Source organism: Epinephelus fuscoguttatus, linkage group LG18 (assembly GCF_011397635.1).
Source record: "Epinephelus fuscoguttatus linkage group LG18, E.fuscoguttatus.final_Chr_v1".
Classification (NCBI taxonomy): domain Eukaryota; kingdom Metazoa; phylum Chordata; class Actinopteri; order Perciformes; family Serranidae; genus Epinephelus; species Epinephelus fuscoguttatus.
Window position 1 is genome coordinate 28157697 of NC_064769.1, and position 20171 is coordinate 28177867.

The following is a 20171-nucleotide window of genomic DNA, read 5'->3' on the forward strand; positions in this document are numbered from 1 at the left end:
TGACAATGTCACAGAGGTGCAACGCTAAATCTGTGGGGTACTCTTTCAAAGTATCAGGAATGTTAGGAACTTTTGGGAAAGGACTTCCCGGTTTCAAAATGTATTTCTTATTGATTAATTTCTTTTTTACTTTGATTTCTAAGTGCATCCCTTCCCTTTGTGGATTTAAGCAAGAAACAAAAATAACATACAAGTTGTATAAAATACAATAAAAAAATTAAATGGATATAAGCTGTGATGCTACAAATATGTTATTAAAAGAGTTTAAACTTTATTTAACGTCAGAATTCTACCATGAATTACAAAGTTGGTGTAAAGAGAACAGAAAACAAAAAGCCTGACCACAGACATGACCACACAATAACATGAGTAATGAATATTGAATATGAAAGTGAAAATACACAATGAGGTGTCTTGATAATGAAATTACTTTTAGTACTATTGTGCTTACAACATGGCCCAAGGATAATAGTCTGTGTTTGAATGGTCTTTTGATTCAAAGTTTGTATCTCTCTTTCCTTGTTTATAATGCACTTTCATTTATACTTTATATATTTTTTATTTACTAGAAACACTATGTGTACAATTTATAATAAGCCTGACACAAAAAAAAATTAACTCAAGGTCTACTTACTAACTTTTTACGGGACTTTCAGCCACATCTCACCTCATTCCTCTGCAGAATTGTTTGCTGAGTTGCCATATATACGGGTGGTGATTATGACAACTGAGAAAATTCAGTCCACTGAGAAAGACTGTGTTAGACTGTGTTAAAAGCTCCAGCAAAGGCATCTACATGGTTGTCAAACTTTTTAGCTCCGGTGTATACTGTGTATCTCAGGCACAGAAATTTCCTTTGGGATGAATGAAGCTCTGTCTGACTGTAGCTTATCTTATCAGAGGCACTGTTGCTATAAAAAACACAGTCTTCCTTAATACATAATAAGATACTGAAGACAAAATTGAGGTTTTTACAGAACTGTGTTGCGAAACTGCTCTGTAGGTTAAAGCTTATAGAGCTGTAGTTTTCAAAATTAACCCCTGGTGAACTTTTGAACGCAGTAAGGAAATATGAAGACTTAACAAAGGTCACAATCTCAGCAGCTTGTTTTGTGCTTATTTATGTCTCCAGCTGTGAAATGAACAGAGATTGTCTGAGGCTTGAACACAGCCTGCAGGATTTTCTCACACTGTTATCTTGGAGGGGGCCCTCTCCCACGGCCTCGGCCCGGTCCAGCACCCGGACCTGGCCCTGGTCCAGCTCCTCTCGGCCCGGGCGGCCGGCTCACCGGCCCTCGAGCGTTGGGGTTGGGAGACGCCAGAGCCACATCTTTCTGCAGGTTTACGCCTTTACCAGCCGAGCCGGGCTTTGTCTTTGTTGGCTTTGCTTCCGGCTCTGGAGGCTTTTCTGTTCAGACAGATACACAGATACTTCTCAGTATTAATTTTAACACTTTACAATAATAAAAACAGAAAATATATTTGATCTTAAGACACATAATAGCATTTATTTAATATCTGTATAGGACGATCAGCTGCTGAGGAGTTAACTGACCAGGCTCTGGAGGAGCAGGGGGGATGAGGGATCTGTTCGGCAGCAGGTCCTCCAGGTCTTTCATGACCTGGTTGGTGCTGTCGGTGTTGTTCCTCCGGTTCTTCTCCTCATCCCGAGCCTGGAGAGACAGAAGGAGAGAGAGAGAGAGAGAGAGAGAGAGGTGGACATAAAAAAACAGACAAAGAGACATTCAGGAAGACAGAGAAAATCATTAGGAGGCACGAAACTGTTATATCAAATGTGCTGTTATTGATCCCTTTACACTTTGTATTAAAATGCATTTTGGGTGATGGGATTGGAATCAGATAGTGCTTGACCACAAAAGTGAAAGTACAGGTGTAAATGCACTTAAAACACACTGAGGACAGATTGTGATCCAAATGAGTCACATCACATTTGTATTTGTACGATTTGGAACAGCGTACATTACTCTTATCCCCACACTCTACTCACCATCTGCATCTTCTTCTTCAGCTCCATGTTGGAGTTTTGATAGGCCTCAGACACTGAGTTCAGATAGTAGATGGCCAGTCTGTGAAGGAGACATGACAGGATTTGTGAGTTTAGCTGCTACAAAGAAACACCCTCTAAAACAACAATCCAATGTGCACTCACACCATGAGCAGTACAGCTGGTATGATGAGGCCTGGGTTGGCTGCGTAGCTGAAAAGCGTCCCCATGAAGGCCGGCAGGTCCAGGTCGATCGTCTCCATGATCACATCAAACATCCTCGGCTTCCCACTGCAAACATCAGCATGCTCAACACATGCTCCTATAATTCATCATTTGTCATGAGTTTTGTTTATAAGTGCTTTTACTTACCTGAAGGGTCCGCAGTCAAACGAAGGTGGCAGGGTCATGATGGTGTAGACGACAGGTAGCAGACTGAGGAAGAGGATGAGAAGCAGCAGACCCATGTAGAAGTTGTTGGACTTGGAGGCCTTGAAGACTCTCTCGTGGGGGACGTTGGTGGCCATTACAGCCCAGCACTGATAATACATGGAGCTGAGGAGGCGGAGCACGTTGATGCCGACCAGCCCAGGAGCATAAAACGCACCCATCCTGAAGAACACCAGAACATGACAGCATGTACAGTGATCAGATTATGTGTAACAAATAATTCAATATGTAAGCTTTTTTATTATGTTTAATTGATTGCAGTGCCATAATAAGTGTATAAAAATTTGAATTGAGTTTCTAATGTTAGTCTCTGAAAATGTGTCCGATATCACCACATTTCGGCGTAATTTATCAGACCATTAATGAGACTGTGGTGAGAGAGTGGTGAGTTTCATTATTCTTGCAGGTGTTTGATCCTTAATAAATATCGGAAAATTGCTTATATATCATTTTATTTTTATTTACTTTACTAAACTAGTGCAATGGGACAAAGTAAAAAAAAAAAAGTTGGAGAACGACATACGGACATTTTGTATTTTGGGAAAAATAATGTGTGCAGCAAGTGTCATGGCAATCCAACCAATAGTTTCGCTCAGTGATGCCATTAGGTGATATTAGATACAAACAGCAACATGCACCCATACATATAAACATGTAAAACCACACATGCATACACAGGAACGCACTTGCAACTGAGCATGTGCAGTGTAAGTAGAAATAATGTTCGTACCAGATCATCCCTTGATTGAAGACCAGTCCAAGTACGTTACCACTGATGTCAAACTCTCCATATGAGGGCTGGAAGTGAACAGAGACAAGGATCACTTCCTATCTATTGAAAGCTTTACCAATGATAAAAATGAATTTGCTTTTTTTAAGATATTTTTGGGGGCATTTTTTAGACTTTATTTGACAGGACAGACAAGTGTTAAAGGGGGAGAGAGAGGGAGTGACATGCAGCAAAGGGCCACAGGCTGGAGTCGACCCCGGGCCGCTGCAGCAACAGCCTTGTAAATGGGGTGCCTGCTCTACCACTAAGCCACCAATGTCCCTAATTTGCAGTTTAAATGATTGCAGTAGAAAAGTTAAATGAGTCCCCAGGTCAGTAGAGATCTGAAACTGAAGTTACTGTGTTACACCTGTGACAAGAAGACTAGCAATATCATGTCAGCAACAACAAAGCAAAGAGTCTACAGCCACGCTAACAGTTCTGTGAGGCTGGACAGCAGTGCTTTGCACTAAATGCAAATGCACTGCAACATACTTACAATTTAACTTATTAGTGTGCTAAGATCTGCTAATTAAAAATAAAAACACAGTGCTGCAGTGGCTGATGAGATGGTCATTAATTTTGTTCTTTTTTTGGTCATAAACCAAAATTTCAGCCAAATTGAAATGTTGAACTGTAGAGAAATCACAGGTATAAACTAGAGGGGCACTTGGAGACTGCAGACCAGTGGTTTTCAAACTGTCTGCACCCAAGGCACACCAGAGGTCAAGCTTAGTGTGCAAAGGCTTTAACACCTGTGCTTTTCCTACCATGACACGTCAAAATGATTGCTGTGAGAAACACTGTTGGTAAGTGTCGACACTTGTCTCACAGTGCATACAGAAGTTGGAGAGCTTTTCCATCACAGCTGGAAAAACCTTCACTACTCACTGAGTTTTAGACACACCCAAAGTAAACCATTAAAACTGAAATGCTTCAGCTGTCACACTCACAAATCCAGCCTCCAGGTCCCAGCACCAGCAGTAATTAAGGAAGCGAACGATGACAGCTCGAGCAAAGTCACCGATCAGGATGGTGAGGTAGGACACCTGGATGTCCGACACTGTCAGCTTAACAAACTCCTGGAACGACACACATTCAGGAGAAGTGAAACGGGGACATAAAAGTTTGACAGCATGACGTCTCTTTCTCACTTCGCACACTGTTGAGAACACTTTGGCAGAAGGTGACTTGTGGCTTGTGTTTCTGTCTCATATAAAATAGTGAAGCAGTTTTTATTTTCATTACAATGCCAACAGCGGTCTCCCAGCAAGGTCCTCTGATGACATCAGAAGGGTCCATGGGGGGTGGTGTGGCCTCGCTGTCATTGACCATACGTGAGTAGTTGGCGTAATACTCCTTCATGGCCCAGATGGAAGCGTTCTTGATGGACTCCTCTTCTACCAGCTACGAGACACAAAGAAGTCAAGGAATCAGCATTGACACAAGTTTCTATTTCTACTGAACACGGGCGCTGCTGGTCTACCACTGCCTTGATCTCTTAGTTTGTTGGTGTTATTGTGTGACTTTGGAGTCACCAGAGTCAGATGATAACACAAACAAACTAAGAGATCGAGGCAGCAGTAGACCAAATTACTGTTCTTGTCAATGGAGTCTGTCTTTAAAGAAAGAATAGAAAGACTAGATATGTTTAACTTTCTCTTCAGTTCCCCACCAGAGAGATGTGTCTGTTTGGGAAGTACTGAGCACACGACTGGATAAATGAGACTTGGATTATACTGCACAAGTTGTGTGAGAGTTTGATAACAGATGTTCTGATATAGTTTTGCTGTTGTTAAACATGGACCCCTTTTACTTTAATTTATTAAGAGCTTTCTCAGTTTTTGGATTCTTCGCTCACCAGAGGCATGAGAGAAACACATTTTCTTCATGGACTGAACGTAACATGAGGTGAGCAATTGATATACTGTTACATGTGGCCCTGTATTGCACTGTGTGTACTGTCCACCCTTGTGGGTGTGGTTGCTGTTTTTTGGTCCCCTTTGCAAGAGAATGGGGAGAAAAGGGAGCTCAGGGGCGGAGCGGGGTGGATGGTTTTCTTCCCATTTTGTTCCCAACATGGATTAGACTGTTGGGCTTTGCTATTTAAGTTTGGGTTGGAGATTACCGGTAGTTGAGTTTTCAGAATTTGTTTGGTTAAGTTTAGTTCAGTTTAGGTAGCTACGGGGATGAGCTGAGTCCGAGGGCCCGCCTTCCCCATCTTTTGCTTCTTTCAGCTGGGATCTCCAATCCCTTTTGTTTCCTCCTTTGAGTTGTAAGTATGGTTCCATCTTACTATATAATGACGAAAACTATGTCTGTGTGTGTGTGTGGGTGTGTGTGTGTGTGTGTCTGTTCCATGTTTTTCTCCTCACAGACTTGGTCAATCCATGTGAAATTTGGCACAGTGGTAGAGGGTCATGGGAGGATGCGAATGAAGCAATATTACATCAATTGGCCAAAGGGGGGCGCTATAGCAACCGATTGAAATTGCAAACTTTGAATGGGCATATCTCATGCCCCGTATGTCATAGAGACATTAAACTTTGCACAGAGATGCCTCTCCTCATGAAGAACAAATCTGCCACAAGAACCCATAACTTCCGCTTATATAGATTTTCCGCCATTTTGAATTTTTAAAAAAACACTTCAAATCCATCTCTTCCTAGGAAGTTTGAGCGATCTGCATGAAACTGGGTGAACATAATCTAGGGACCAATATCTAAAGTTCCCTCTTGGCAAAAGTTGGAAAACTTCCTCAAACTGAGCTTCTATAAGGCAATGAATATTGCGGAGGGCGTGGTTCATCACATAAAGGTGTATAACATCTCAAGGGTTTCACCCATCACCACGCAACTTTGTAGGCATATGACCACACATAATCTGAGGGACCCCTCCATTACTGACCCCATCAAACAAAATGGGGGCGCTAGAGAGCTAATTTCTTATCTAGGCCTAACTGCCATATGGATTTTTACTAAACTTGGTAGATATGTAGAACAGGACGCCTCAAGGTGACTGGAGAAATTTAACTCTAATTGGCAACTGGGTGGCGCTATAACAACAGAAAAATGCTTAAAAATGGCTAAAATGCGACCAATCGCTGTGGCTCCCCCTGTGGACCAATGGTTTTTTTCTTTTCTAATTTTTGGTATGACTAAGTCATGGTATGGTATGCTGTACATAATCACAGAAACTGTCAGTGTGTCATTCTGTCTGTCCCACGTTTTTCTACTCACTGACGTGGTCAGTCTATGTGAAACTGCGCATAGGCATTGAGGATTGGCATAGGTAGAAGGTGACAAAGCTACCAATGGGTATGGACTAGTTTTTGTTAATAGTAAAACTTCATTTGCTTTTTTTCTTCTGCAAACCGCGTCTAGCGTCTATTCACATGTTCCGGTCTCAGGTTGAGCCTTTATCAGTTAGAGAGGCTGCAACATGGTCATTTGGAGAGTGAAGTATTCCTTTAAGGGGCTGTATGCTTGGTAACACTACTGACATTCCCCTTAAAAGCAGAATCTCATTGAACACTGGGTAATTGCAGGAAAATAAACAAATACAAAAGAAGTGGAAACAGAACTGGGGAAAAGAAAAGATCTTTGGGTTACAGAAATTAGAATAGTTTAAAACAATGGTTCCCGACTGGTCAATCCATGGGGTCCAGATTTCTCCTCAGTCATTAGTTAAAGGTTCACAGAGTTTAATATATTTAGCATCAAACTGGCATTTGGACATGTTTTCAAGCTAATTTGCTGTCTCTGTCAATCAGCTGTCCATTAGTCACTCACTCTACAGCAGGAAATGACACTTCAACATGAAAGCTCTGTGCAGGAAATTCACTGTACTTCACAAACTTGACACGTTTGCGAGTCCCTTGTGATCCATTCAGAATGGACCTGCGTCCCACCAGTTGGGAACCACTGGTGTAAAATGTATAAGAGATCTTGTGCGACATATTGGTCCATGTGTGGTACTAGAGGAGAGTCCCAAATCAGGTGCCTGGATGTGCTGAGGAAATTTCATGACATTACCACTTTTGAAGTTTTAAATACAGAAGTTAAAAATAACAATATTGGGCCAAGCTTGTCTGATGGGGTTCGGCAAAGTTATCATCACTACGGCCATCTGTTGGAAACTGTCCAGTCGTTACCATACCTTGGTGTTGACCTCGTCAAACAGCGCGAACAGAAAGGTGTAGAGGTTTCCCAGGAAGAGGGCAAAAATGCGTCCGAGCTGCCACTTGAGGGCGATTCGAGGATGGTAGTCCTCCAGCTCAGCGATGGTCTCAAACAGAGGAGGACACACCAGACCCAGCAGAGACATGATGATCTCCAACTGTCCAAAACAGCCACCAATAAAACATTCACATCATCTATTTAATAACTAGTAGCGTCAGCATTATCAACAATGCAGAACCGTTTGACCATCATTACCTCGTTCTTCTCGTACCAGCTGAGGTCGTCCCTGTTGGCAAACTCCTGAGACCTCTTCACCACAAAGTAGATGAGGTATCCGCTGCCGCCGAGGCTGCAGGTGATCAGGAAGTTGGCCAGGACTCTGAGGAACCTCCGCAAGTGAATGTTCTCATCCTTCTGGTTCTCCTGCTCGTCCACAATGGACTCCTGTTCTTGTCAAAACAGGAAGAGGAAGGATTTACAGTCAGCAGAGAACTTCATCTGCCATTGACTGCGTTAGCGGCATAGCAGTGAGCTCAAATGAAACCAGGTGTACTGAAAATACAGCACACGTGCATGTATGTTTCTTGTAAAGTTGTTGCCATTGGTTACCTTGAAGCTGGTGGTGATGGAGGCGTATTTGTTGTCAGCGGTCTCTGAGTTGCCTATGAGGTAATCCCAGCTGGTGAACATCTTCCAGGCAAATGTGAACTCTCCTTCGTCTCCGTCTCCACCGCCGACATCAGCGTTCTTGGCCATTCTGGGGAAAAAAGACTTCCTAATGAACATGTAGGCAGACAGACCTGCATATTGTCAAAATTAATTGTGATATTTCCATCACTAACCAGCAAATTCACACAGTTATTTTATGTTGATGTCCTTACACCTTATGTCTTGCTTTGTTTTGTCACATTTTTACTCACGTGCGTATCACGACCATCAGGCTGTAGCCGAAGGTGCCGATCCCGACCATGAGGTAGGACAGAGGCAGCCTGAACTTCAGCAAGCCGATGGTCCTCTGGTTATTATAATATCCGTAGAAGAGGACTGAATATTTGCAGTAGCCCTAAGAAAAGAAGAGATGCTATCATGACTTTTTTCCTTCTCTCATCTTCCTTTAGTGCCTTCGTTCATTTGTGCATCATATTTGTGCTGCCATTTTAGCCAGGATACTCTCGAAAACCAGGATTACATGTCAGAGAACTTTCTAGATAATTAAATGTCATTTAAAATGAAACAGTGATTTTTTTCTTTTATTTTTATTGAACATACTTCATTGATCTCAATGGGAAGTTCAGTTGTACACTCTGCCCATTCTTTTTCATGCTACGCCCTTCACAGTTTCAACACAGAAACTCCATTCAAACATCAAAATATTCAGCTCAATTAGGATATGCATGCTTGTATTTTTATTATACATATCTTACAAACTTTCACCAGTTTCTAGGCAATTTTCCCCCATTCAAATGATTGGAGGAATGTTCAAATATGACAAAATTCAAGGTGTTTCAGGCATTTTCAAAGCTTGTTTCCTCTTTCATACATTCACATAGAAACTCCATTCAAACTTGAAAATATTCCACACCTTTTTTGTACATTCTAGGTTATATTCAACTTTAAAATCCCATTTAAACTTTCTGAAATATTCAGACTTGCATGGAATGTTTAAAGTTAGAGTTAGGGACTCAACTGTCAGAGTGCAGAGAGCTTCTTAAACATTTTTCCTTAACTCGCTGTCCTGCCCACAATTTTTACTCTACATACATCATTTTTGGTCAAAACTGACTTAGACGTTTGGTACAGTGAGCCTGAAAGTGAAAGAAACACCACTAACCATTGAACTCACTGTTAACTGAGACGAGATATATTAAAATATTCCACAGCATTCATACATTAATGGTATTATTCAACATTTAAAGCGAGAATTGCAGTGTAGCATAAACTTTTCAACATGCAGCATTCACACCCGCAATTTCATCAGAAATCACATTCTCTAGTTTTTACGCATTACACTCACAGGCCTGAAATACACACACATGCACAAACTGGACCCATGCACATACACGCATGGGGAGATATCAGAGCAAGATGGACTATTGAATCAGTATTAATTTGATTCCCCCTGTAGGGTACAAATGTATATGTATGCTTAATTACAAACTTATAAACTTTCTTGTAGATGTGACCCAATTTTCTTTATTTTTGGACTCTTGAAAATATGTGCACTGACACCAGTGTGGGCTGGGCATAAACAGCAAATAAAAGCAAACTCAAGACCTGCCTTTTTAGCATGGCTTTTCGTTGAACTTAATGTCTTTTTTTATTTTGTATTGATTGTTATTGTGTATTTATCTATTTATATGTATAAATCTGTTTTTCTAGCTGGCATATTCTTCTGTTTTGTTACTTATTTATTTATTCTAACTTATTGATTTACTTATTTATTGACAGATTTAAAATTGTTTTTTATTTTGAGTTTTTATCCTTATTTGTTTGTTCTATTGTTTTTATGGTGTGAAGCAACATTGCATTCTGTTTGTGTGAAAAGTGCTATATAAATACGTTTGATTGATGGATTGGTTGACATTTAAATCATTATACTGCACATAAGACTCACATTGAAATCCATGAGGACAGAGTAGTCTTGAGCGGTGTCCTGCTCTGCTCTGGGTACAGTCTTCCTGGGAATGGACCCATAGGGAAGGCCCATCAGGACCTGGAGAATAAATAAGATTATTTTATTTAATGAACTGAATTGATTTATGTTATATTTTACTGGATCTTTAATAATTTCCATTTTATACTAATAAAATAACATGAATAGATTTTATTTCAGCTTTTAAATTCAGACACAGGACATCACTTCACCTCAGGGATGACCACAAGTCCAAAGGTGAAACCAAAAAGGACCAGGTTCATGCCGTACATCCAGCGCAGGAAGATAAAGTAAGATGCCACAGATGACCCGAAGTGACCTGAGGACATTGAGAAGATTTTTAAGCTCAGCATCTGTCCACTGGGGGTCGCTGTTTAGCTGGTAAACACCACCGTGTGTACTTACTTTCCACCTCTTTGATCTTCCTCTCCCAGGGGATACAGGCTGTTCTGAAGTTCTCAAAATCCCTCTGAAACTTGATCCATTTCTGAGATCAAAAACAGCGAAATTTAGAGAAGTAAAACACACACACAAGAAGAAAGCACAGAGGATAGAGACATTTTGAATTCTGTGCCTAACCTTTGTCATCATCACTTTGTAGGCGTACCACTTCCTGCCTTTTCCTTTGCCCAGAGCTCCTTCAAACTTATCCACAAACTCTTGAGCCTCCCTGAGAAGACAATAAGGTCACATGTGAGGTAAATGCCCATTAAAAAGAGCTGTATTTGTGTGTTTGACAACTAAAATTACCCCAAATATGAGTAAAAATTATGTATTTTTTCACATCAACCCTTGATCTACGGCTCTGTGATTCTGGGCTGAGGTGAAGAACTTTTATTCCATATCCAGCTGGAAACCAGGACAAGTGTAAGATATTACTTTAGGTGTACGAGCCTCCGCTTCATCCTCCACGGCTTGTTCCTGATGTTGGCGATGAGTTTCTTCTTCTCCTCCACCTCCTCCATCAGCCGAGCCATCTCTCCTTCTGACATGGACTCCTCCTCCTCGGAGTCCGTGTTGGAATCAGATGAACTGGAAGAGGGAAGACAGATGGAGATGAAGACAGAAACACAGTTGTGAATTACTTGTTTCACTGCTTCAGGCCATATCAAACAGAGAAAATGAGACTAAGAGTCTACAGCCATGCTAACAACTGTGCGAGGCTGTACTTAGGCACGGTGGTGCTTTACGCTAAATGCTAATGTCAATATACTGATGTTTAGCAAGCAGAGTATTTACCATGTTCACTGTCTTGTGTATTACTGTAGCATGCTAACATTTGCTAATTAGCACTAAACACAAAGTACAGCTGAGGCTGATGGGAATGTCATTCAATTATACACCAAAGTAGAGAAATTTGAAATTTGGCCTGATGGTGGCGCTTAAGCAATACTAAAGAGAGCACTAAAGTCGGTAGGATTCATCCACTGGGCACCATGAACATCGGTACCAAATTATATACGATCCATCCAATAGTTGTTGAGAAATTTCATTAAAAAGACAAAATGTCAGTGTTGTGATGGTGCCAGGAAAAGTCAAGAGATCACTTAAGTCTGTAGGATGTATCCTCTAGGAACCATGAATGTCAAACAAACAACAAAATCAAACTGTCATGGCAATCCATATCACTGTTGACCAACCTACCAACTGACCAACAATGCTACATTGGCTAAAAAAAACCCTGGGGGGATCACAAGTAGACATTACCTGACTTTGAGGGGTCACACATCAAACAGTTTGGGAATGTTAGGTCAAGAAAGTAGTTAACTGCAAGTATTGTTATTAGCATGATTGAGTAGCTTGCCGTGGAATTTCTTGTGTATATTGTGGCAAGCTGGCGTCTCTTGTTTAAAAGTAGACAGCAGAAAGATGAACTCTACACGAATCGCTCCATAGTAGTCCATAGTACATCTACCCATTTGACTCTGTGATACTTAAACAGACGAGAGGTCACGAACCATGTGTACAACTTAACTTGAGGTGCAATATATCTTTTAACACAACATTAACCGTAACCCATTACGCCCATTGTGAAATACATAACTGATAATAATCACTGTGTAAAAGGTAACATATGAGTGATTTAGAACACATTCAAACACAGTTTCCTTCAGCTCATGGCCTTAAACACACTGTCCCATGACATGCTGGGAAATTCCACCCATTTAGCCCCAACACACCACAATATTAATGCTCCCCAGATGATAACCCTTTCTATTTTGGCACCTGTATGAGTTTTCTGAAAGCACTCCCCCTAGACCAAAAATGTCACTTTGCATACTAAAAACTACTAACCAGATTTCCATGAGTTATGCTGGGGGTATTCATGTTCCCCAGAGGATGACTCCTAATAATCTTGACCTTTCCATTGAGGAAAAACTGCCATTTGTGTACAGAAATATCAAAATCTAAAAGGTAGTAATCTTTGCAAGGAAACTGTTCTCAAACACACGAAGACTGTCGAATACGTTCATGCTTCCCAGAGGATGAACAAATGTCATTATGACATTATTCTCATATTATGGGCTGTAATGAACGATGCACCCTCCAGCTAGCAAAGCTTGAATTGTCAGTCTTCAGTCAACAGTTCTACAGGTAGAGGTAAGTGACTTCTTACCTGTCATCCTTCTTTTTCTTCTTCTTCTTGTCTTTGTCATTGTCCTTGTCTTTCCCCTTGTCCTTCCCTTTGGCGTCCCCCTTCTTACCCTTACTGTCCTCCTCCTCTTTCCCTCCTTTCTTTCCTCCCCCCTTCTTTCCCTTCTTTCCTTTCCCATCATCGCTGTCCTCATCGCTGTCCTGAGCTTTGCCTCCTTTCTTCCTATTGGCTGCTCCTTTCGGCTTTCTTTTGGGCGCTTCATCTTCACTCTCATCATCATCATCATCTCCACCTCCACGCTTCTTGGCTGGCTTCCTCTTGTTTGCCCCCCTGCGGCCCCTGGGAGCTTCATCCTCATCGTCCTCATCTTCGTCTTCACTGGCTGGTTTTTTCCCTCTTCCCCTTGCGCCTCCTTTTCCAGCTCCCTGTCTTCTGTTTGTTCTCCTCTGGGTGGTGCCGTCTACGTTAAGACCAAATAAAACACAAAAAAACTATTTGGTACTGGGGTCATTAGATTAGATAATTATTCCTTTTAAATCAGTTCCATGACATGTGGTTTTATCCACTCACCATCACTGTCACTGTCCGCGTCAACCTCTATCTCAACTGAGAAAAGACACACACACAAAAAAACATTAATTCTACAGTAAATCATAAAAAATAATACATTTTCAACAAACTTGTTCCCTATTTTATTTAGCCACTCTACTGCCGTAGCTCCAAGGATGGCAATGTCAATTAGTCAGTCAGTCCACCACTTTGATCCAGATTGAAATATCTCAACAACTGCTGGATGGAATGTTAGGTAATTTTTGTACAGACATTTATGTTGTCAGCAGGATTTACTGTAATAACTTTAAAAATTTTAAGCAGTTAGTTTGGTTCAGAAATCCCTTTAACCCTTTGAAACCTAGAGTCACATCACTTTTCTTTTGCATTTTCTTTGGCCTTTCGCAAGTATTTAAACCTTTGAACCCTGAGCAAATTGGTGTGATTTGTTTAAAGAAAATATGGGGAAAAAGGTATTGAGCCACTTGGGAAGAAATGTCCCACAAATTGCAAAAAAATTTAGAATTTTTTTTTTTTTTTGAAAACTGGTGGAAAAAGTCAGGAAAAACTACAATATATGTATAATGATCATTTTTATATTTTGTTATTTTGTATTAGAATTATTAAGCACTCTTTCCTTTGTTTATTTTTTAACTTTCTTTCTTTCCGCGTATTTTTTTTCCACTAACTTGTTTTCAATTTTTGCAAATTTTTTGGGTCATTTCTTCTTTAGTTGTCCATTGCCTTCTTTCCATGTTCTTAAAATAAATTTCCATGTTTTTTTTAAAAAAAAAGTGGTAAACAAAGTAAACACTAACTGCTACATATCTACAATATCGTTACTGAGTATATAGTTCTGTAGGTCTTTTTCACAGCAAACATTTTGACTTGTCACAAAAGGTGTTATAGCATTACTGTGACATGTTTAAATGCCATGAACATTGTACATCTTTTCAGAAAGACTGATGAAAGAAAGGCTGGAAAGTTCAACGTGTCTAATAATTTTGCTCATGAACAAAACCTGAGGAACTAATACCATTCCCGTTAACCATGCTGTAGCCTACTTTGCGTACAGTGCTAATTAGCAGCATGCTAACACGCTGAACTTGCTGAAGCATGTTAGCAGTCACTGTGTATTCCCTGTGGAATTTTTCACATTTCGTTGTGCTCCGGAGCAGTTTTTCTGTAACTGGGTACTTGTTTGTTAAACCCTAATCCCCTTAAAGTACCTGGAACCTGCATTTAGTATCATCCTTAACTGTGCCCAAATTTAAGCTGCCTTCAAATGATGTAGTGTTCACCGTGTTCACAAGATGAGTCCATATGAACACCCTCTTCTTGTGCTTAAATGATCTTGTACAAAGGAATTTTCTGAAAGCTCCAAGTTCACAAGTGCTTACTGATGTTTTCAGAAATGGTGGAAACCTTGACAGTTTATGGTGGATGGTGTGTTATGATATTTTAATTTTTGACATATAAAGTTTTTCTTTGTAATTTCATAACACGTCTGACTAAAATGTTGATTTTCCCAGTGGCCCCTTTTTTTCCATTGTCATTATGCTGTTGGATTTCCTGCGTTACCCGCTCGCTAGCTTGCTAAATTCTTAGCCTTAGTGGCTTCTAGATGCCATTGCCAAACAGTGGTGTTCTCACTGCTTAACAACTTGGACGCCAAGCATATCATGTATACGACCTCTAATAACCACAAGTTCACATTTCCATTAGGTCCTGGAACTCAGCCCAACATAGCCCAGTGGAAACAAAAGCAGAACCTGTAAATGATGGCTATGTTACAATTCATTAAGTTTCTGCTCGTGGAAAAGTACCAGAAGTCACATGACTTGAATACGCTTCTGGCACTGAAGCATATAATGTTGTACAAAGTCTGTAAGTAGCAGGGGTGGTTTAGTGGGGGGAAAAGTGGGACTAATTACACAGGGCAGGAGGGGGGTCCTTGGTTTTGTTTGCAGTTTGAAAACGAGGCGCGGCTCCAACTAGAAAACAATGTTTTGATGCATTGGATGTGCTGAATGTGCATATTAAGGCAGTACAGGAGGAGGTGCACATTAATAATCCTCCAGGACTGTAACATGCTCATGTTTAACCCACACAATGTGTCATGTGACTGCAGCTGGTTCAGATCCAGGACGGAACACCTTCTCACCACAAACGAACCGCACCAGAGTTCGTTTGTAACCAGACTGAGACCACCTCTTCAAGAAGGTCTCAGTCCAGTTGTTTTGGTGCGCACCTGAGTGTGATTGCTGTGTTCACACCTGCCTATTGAACCGCACTTAGGGGGCAAACAAACTTGAGTTCGGTTGAACTGAACCAAACAGGGCAGGTAGGCTCAAAATGGCTTAGTCTGCCCGTGCAATAGGATTCGTCTCTGAATGCAGCTAGAGCCGAGTGAGCGACTGCTTCTGCTGCCGGAGCACCAACGCACACTGTCATGTCTTTCCCCAAGAATGGGAAACAGACAGAAAGTAAAGGTGCTTGAGAGATGCATGGATCAAGAGAGGAAGGACAGGGGCCCACAGAGACTGCTTATGCACAGGGCCCTAAATGTGTGGTGCTAAAGATCAATAACAAAATACTAAAGTGATTTATGCCCATATCAAAGTGAAGTTAATGTTACAACACAAATAATACTTACAAATTTGTTATGATAAAAACAATTTTCTACACCTACACAACTTAAATCATCATAACCTACAGAACAAATTAATCCTTTCATCTTCCACTCACCATCATCCGTGTCTCTTTTTCTCGGCATGATGAAAAATAAAAACTCCTTTGAGTCCTCTGCAGCGTTCACCCAGTCTCACCCCCAGCAGGTCGCTTCTCCTCTGCCTCGGCTCCCCGCCAGCATCCAACTCAGGTATCTGACGGTGCCGTCACTATGACGACTGCTGCATGTGACCCTCTCTCAACAGGTGTTCTCAGATAGGTGCAGTGAATTCTGGAAACTGAAGGTGATCAGCTGAGGCTTAAAAGGTAGAAAGGCTGGGTTATTCTCAGAGAGCTGGGGCATTTATATTTTATTCTGAATTACATTACATATACAGCTGTGGGTCACACAGGTGGTTCATATCAGGTCTTTGACTCTTAGAAGTAAAACAGCAGTCAGTGTGGCTTGATTAATCTAGGCTTCATAGTGTTTTGTAGTTCCTAAATGACCAAAGGAGCACATCAAATGAAGTGCCTGTAGACACTCTCACTCATCTTGTTACTGGAGACTACACACACACAGACACACACAGACACACCAGAAGAAGACCAGACGCCCTAAAGATTTAATGAAGGTATAGGTTTCTCTATGCGAGCCTCATTAGACAAACAGTAAATACCCAGAGATGACCTTGCAGTTGCAGTATTGTTCTGTTTAGACGTTTTAAATGGAAACCCAGCAGGTGTAGCCAACCTGCAGCGGAGACTGACAGCAGCTAACTGTGTGTGCAGAGCTGGAAACTGTGTGGAGAAACACCTCACAGCCTCATTAAATAATAGAGTGGAGCTCATTTTTCACATCCAAAATGATTCCATTACACGGTTGGCAATTCCCACAGGTGAGACACGGATCACACCTTCTAGACTTGTGCTGGGGGACAGGTGAGTGTGCTCGAGGTGACACACCTGTCGTAATAAGTTTAACATATTTAGATCCTTAAGTACTTCTGCAAATCTTGGTTTTGGTGAGCATAAACACAGAGATTATCATAGATCTCTATTATTTTGTGGCCATAAATCCATCCATAAATATCAGTTTGTGGTAAATATGGAAAAGAAGTTGATCATTTTAGTGCAGGGCTACCTTGAGACTTACATCTGTCTCGTGGACAATATTTTAGGCCTACACACTTAAAAAACAGCAGCTAGAAGAAGATCAGCTCTGCATTCAGGATTTCAGGTAAATAGACAATAATATGGTGCTTGTTAAAGTTGCTTAGCAGCTTCAGATGCAACCTGCTGCTACGCTCTTGAAAGCTGGCACAGAAAAGGCACACGAGTAGCACCCAGTGCCCGACCATGCGTTTTCTAGGAAATTGAAGACACAGCATATGCACAGCCCCTTAGTTAGTTGACATTATCGTGTCATTTTGGGGCTATAAGGGTAACTATACAATATTACAATCTATTGATCAAAGCAGTGGTAGACGAAAAGCTCCCATGTTTAGCGAAGTAGAATTACTGGTTTTGTCAATGGAGTCTGGCTTTAAAGACAGCATAGATAAGTTTTACTTCTGGTTCAGTTCCCCATTGGAAAGGGCTGGGAAGCACTCAGTATACGACTAGATAAATGAGTCTTTGATTATACTGCACAAGTATAGTATGCAAGTTTTTTAACGGATGTTTTGATATTGTTTCGCTGTTTTTAAACACAGTTGCCTATGACTTAAATTCATTTTTGCATTCTTTATTCATCATAGAGGCATGCAAGAAAAAGTTTCCTCAAAGAATTCAACATACCACAGGGTGAGTACCTGATGTACAATGATCATTTCACGGATGAGGCATTCCTTTAATGCAGTAAACCAATAGTGTCCCCTCAAGAGGGCAAAACACATGAAACAGAGCGTGCATTAAATACAACACTGACCTATATTATCACCTTTTGAGATGATATGAATAATATGCACGCTTGTTAGCAAAGTGTCGTGTATTTACACATCCAGAAGATACAGAGCAACGTTAACATTCATTTGGAGTCGTGGTGATGTCCACGTAGTAACTGTCATATTCAATATTCCTTTCCCTTTGAGTTTTTAAAGCTCACTGAAAACTGATGAGAGCTGTGAGAGTGAACCAAAACAATGAGTCAAGAGAAGATGAAAAGCTCCACAGAGCTGAGGGAAAGTTCAGAGTTGGTGATAATTATCTGTGGGTTAATAACTACAAACAACCTCTTTCATATTAGAGATAGTCATCATCTGCGTTGACAGATTGTTGATTATTATTATTACTATTATTATAATTATTATTTAATTAACCTACTATTTAGTCTATGAAAGGCCAAATGCCCTGAGTGATGGTACTGTTTACAAAAACTAACCAAACAGCAGGACATTCACCATTTACTCTTCAAATCTGGACCCATTTGTGAACTTGACACAATTTTCTAAACATCTACAGGTCTAAAAACCCATCAGATGTTTTTTAAATCAATATTTCATGCATGACCACCATCAAAGATGCATGAGCAATTAAAAGTTAATGGATCAAGTCTTGTGGATGCTGCCTTATTACTGCACATCTGTGGCACGGCAAGAAAGTGTGTGTGTGTGTGTGACATAAGGACTAAATAATGATTCTGACGGGAAACAAAACTTAAACTAATAAATGCTACGTTATATTTTTGTCTGTTGCAATTATATACAGTCATAACTGTGAACATTAACCAACTTTGAATGTAATTAATAAATAAATATAAGAATGTAACTTTGACTGTATAAGCAATATACATTTATTAATACAGAGTGTCACAACAGCTGCACAATATGTCTGACAGTGCATCAGTGTTCAGACTTTTGCTCTAATTCTACATAGTGGAAAATGAGATTGTATGTCTGTTGTGCCCCCTAGTGGCTATTCCCTAGATAAAATAAAAAGTAAATTGACATACTTAACTGTATGTACTAAACAATAACTACTGTAGCTTGGCTGTGTGTTACTAAATAAACTAGCTGTCCAATAGATATTGAGCAGATGAGCACAGAAGAATCCAAAACTTTAAATGATATCAAATAAGAGTCATAATCTGGATATATTATCTTTGTTAAACTCTGACATGTAGGACCCTAAAACTACTTTCAGCACTGGGTCATTCATTCTGAACAAAAAAACCTCACAGTCTTACTTTCAGGGTTTTATGCACACGCTACAGGAAATGCTCCCAGGTGCTGGAGATTGTGCGGGAGCCAGGGATGCAAACACTGGAACATATTTTGGGAGTGTCCTGTAATAAGACAGTTTAGGTCTGAGATGCACAAAATACTAGATACTTTCTATTTTATACTTTTATTTAACGGAAAATCTGACTTTCAACCTGGACACTTCAACTAAAACTTCTGGGTTTTGATATCCGCTGGTGAGAAAACCTTCACAAGACACTGGCGGCTTTCTGACCCCCTACAATAAAAGAATGGACGGATATAGTTAATGAAATATACACAATGGAATAAATTGGCAGTATTGTAGTAGTATTGTAAATGTGGGGGGAAAACACTTACTTTCATTTGATGACAGTTTCAGACAATCATCTTTTTTTGATTTCGTTTCATTTTCAAAATCTTTCAAATATTTCCGTATGTCATCTCAAACTTGTAGATAGCGAAAAGTTATTATTCTCCAGTCCATATTTCCTCTGTTGTTGAATCAATGAAGCAAAGGCACCTTCTACATAGTATGGAAGGCTCCGTCTAGGTTGGAGGGGACAAAGGTGGGATTTCTGGTAATGGGCAGTACAAGGGATACAGGTTTAAGATGAAATTAGACCTAATTTGCTTCCAGGTGCGAATCATCTTATGTATAATAGGGTTATTGTAATATAACTTGTTAATTGTAGTTGGGGCTAGTAGGATTGCGCCTATGGACTACAGTTGGCAGTCATCCTACTCCGGTTTTCACCAATTAGACAGTGGTGTTGATGTGTTCAGCTTGAAGGTAAAGGTCCGAATCACTGATGCTGAAGTTTGGGAGCGCTAATCCTCCATCAAGTTAAGGCCTACAGAGATGTTTTTTACTTATTCTGTGGGGTTTAGATCCCCACAAAGGGAACTATTAAGCAGTCTAAGTGCTTGACAAATGGAAAAAAAGGGATGTTTCAAAATAGATATAATATCTGCGGGAGGAAAATCATCTTAACCGCATTGATTCTGCCAATTAAAGAAATTGACAAAGTGTCCCAAAATGCTAATCTAGTCCGTAGTCTGTTGATTAGAGGGGGGACGTTTGCCTGGAAGAGAGAG

At 40.4% G+C, this 20171-nt stretch overlaps 1 protein-coding gene across 1 annotated transcript; it reads right to left on the reverse strand.

Moving 5' to 3' along the window:
- Window positions 1–400: 400 nt before the first annotated feature.
- tmc2a (transmembrane channel-like 2a) lies at window positions 401–16090 on the reverse strand. Its single transcript, XM_049604292.1, has 20 exons — window positions 15952–16090; window positions 13225–13260; window positions 12676–13114; window positions 10938–11090; window positions 10638–10728; window positions 10464–10545; window positions 10271–10377; window positions 10020–10118; window positions 8326–8468; window positions 8015–8162; window positions 7661–7849; window positions 7383–7562; window positions 4473–4631; window positions 4178–4306; window positions 3186–3253; window positions 2378–2617; window positions 2171–2296; window positions 2009–2087; window positions 1556–1673; window positions 401–1408 (listed from the first exon to the last, which is right to left on the reverse strand). The coding sequence occupies exons 1-20, from the start codon at window positions 15977–15979 to the stop codon at window positions 1194–1196; spliced, it is 2829 nt and encodes a 942-aa protein (XP_049460249.1). The 5' UTR covers window positions 15980–16090; the 3' UTR covers window positions 401–1193.
- Between the last annotated feature and the right edge of the window lie 4081 nt (window positions 16091–20171).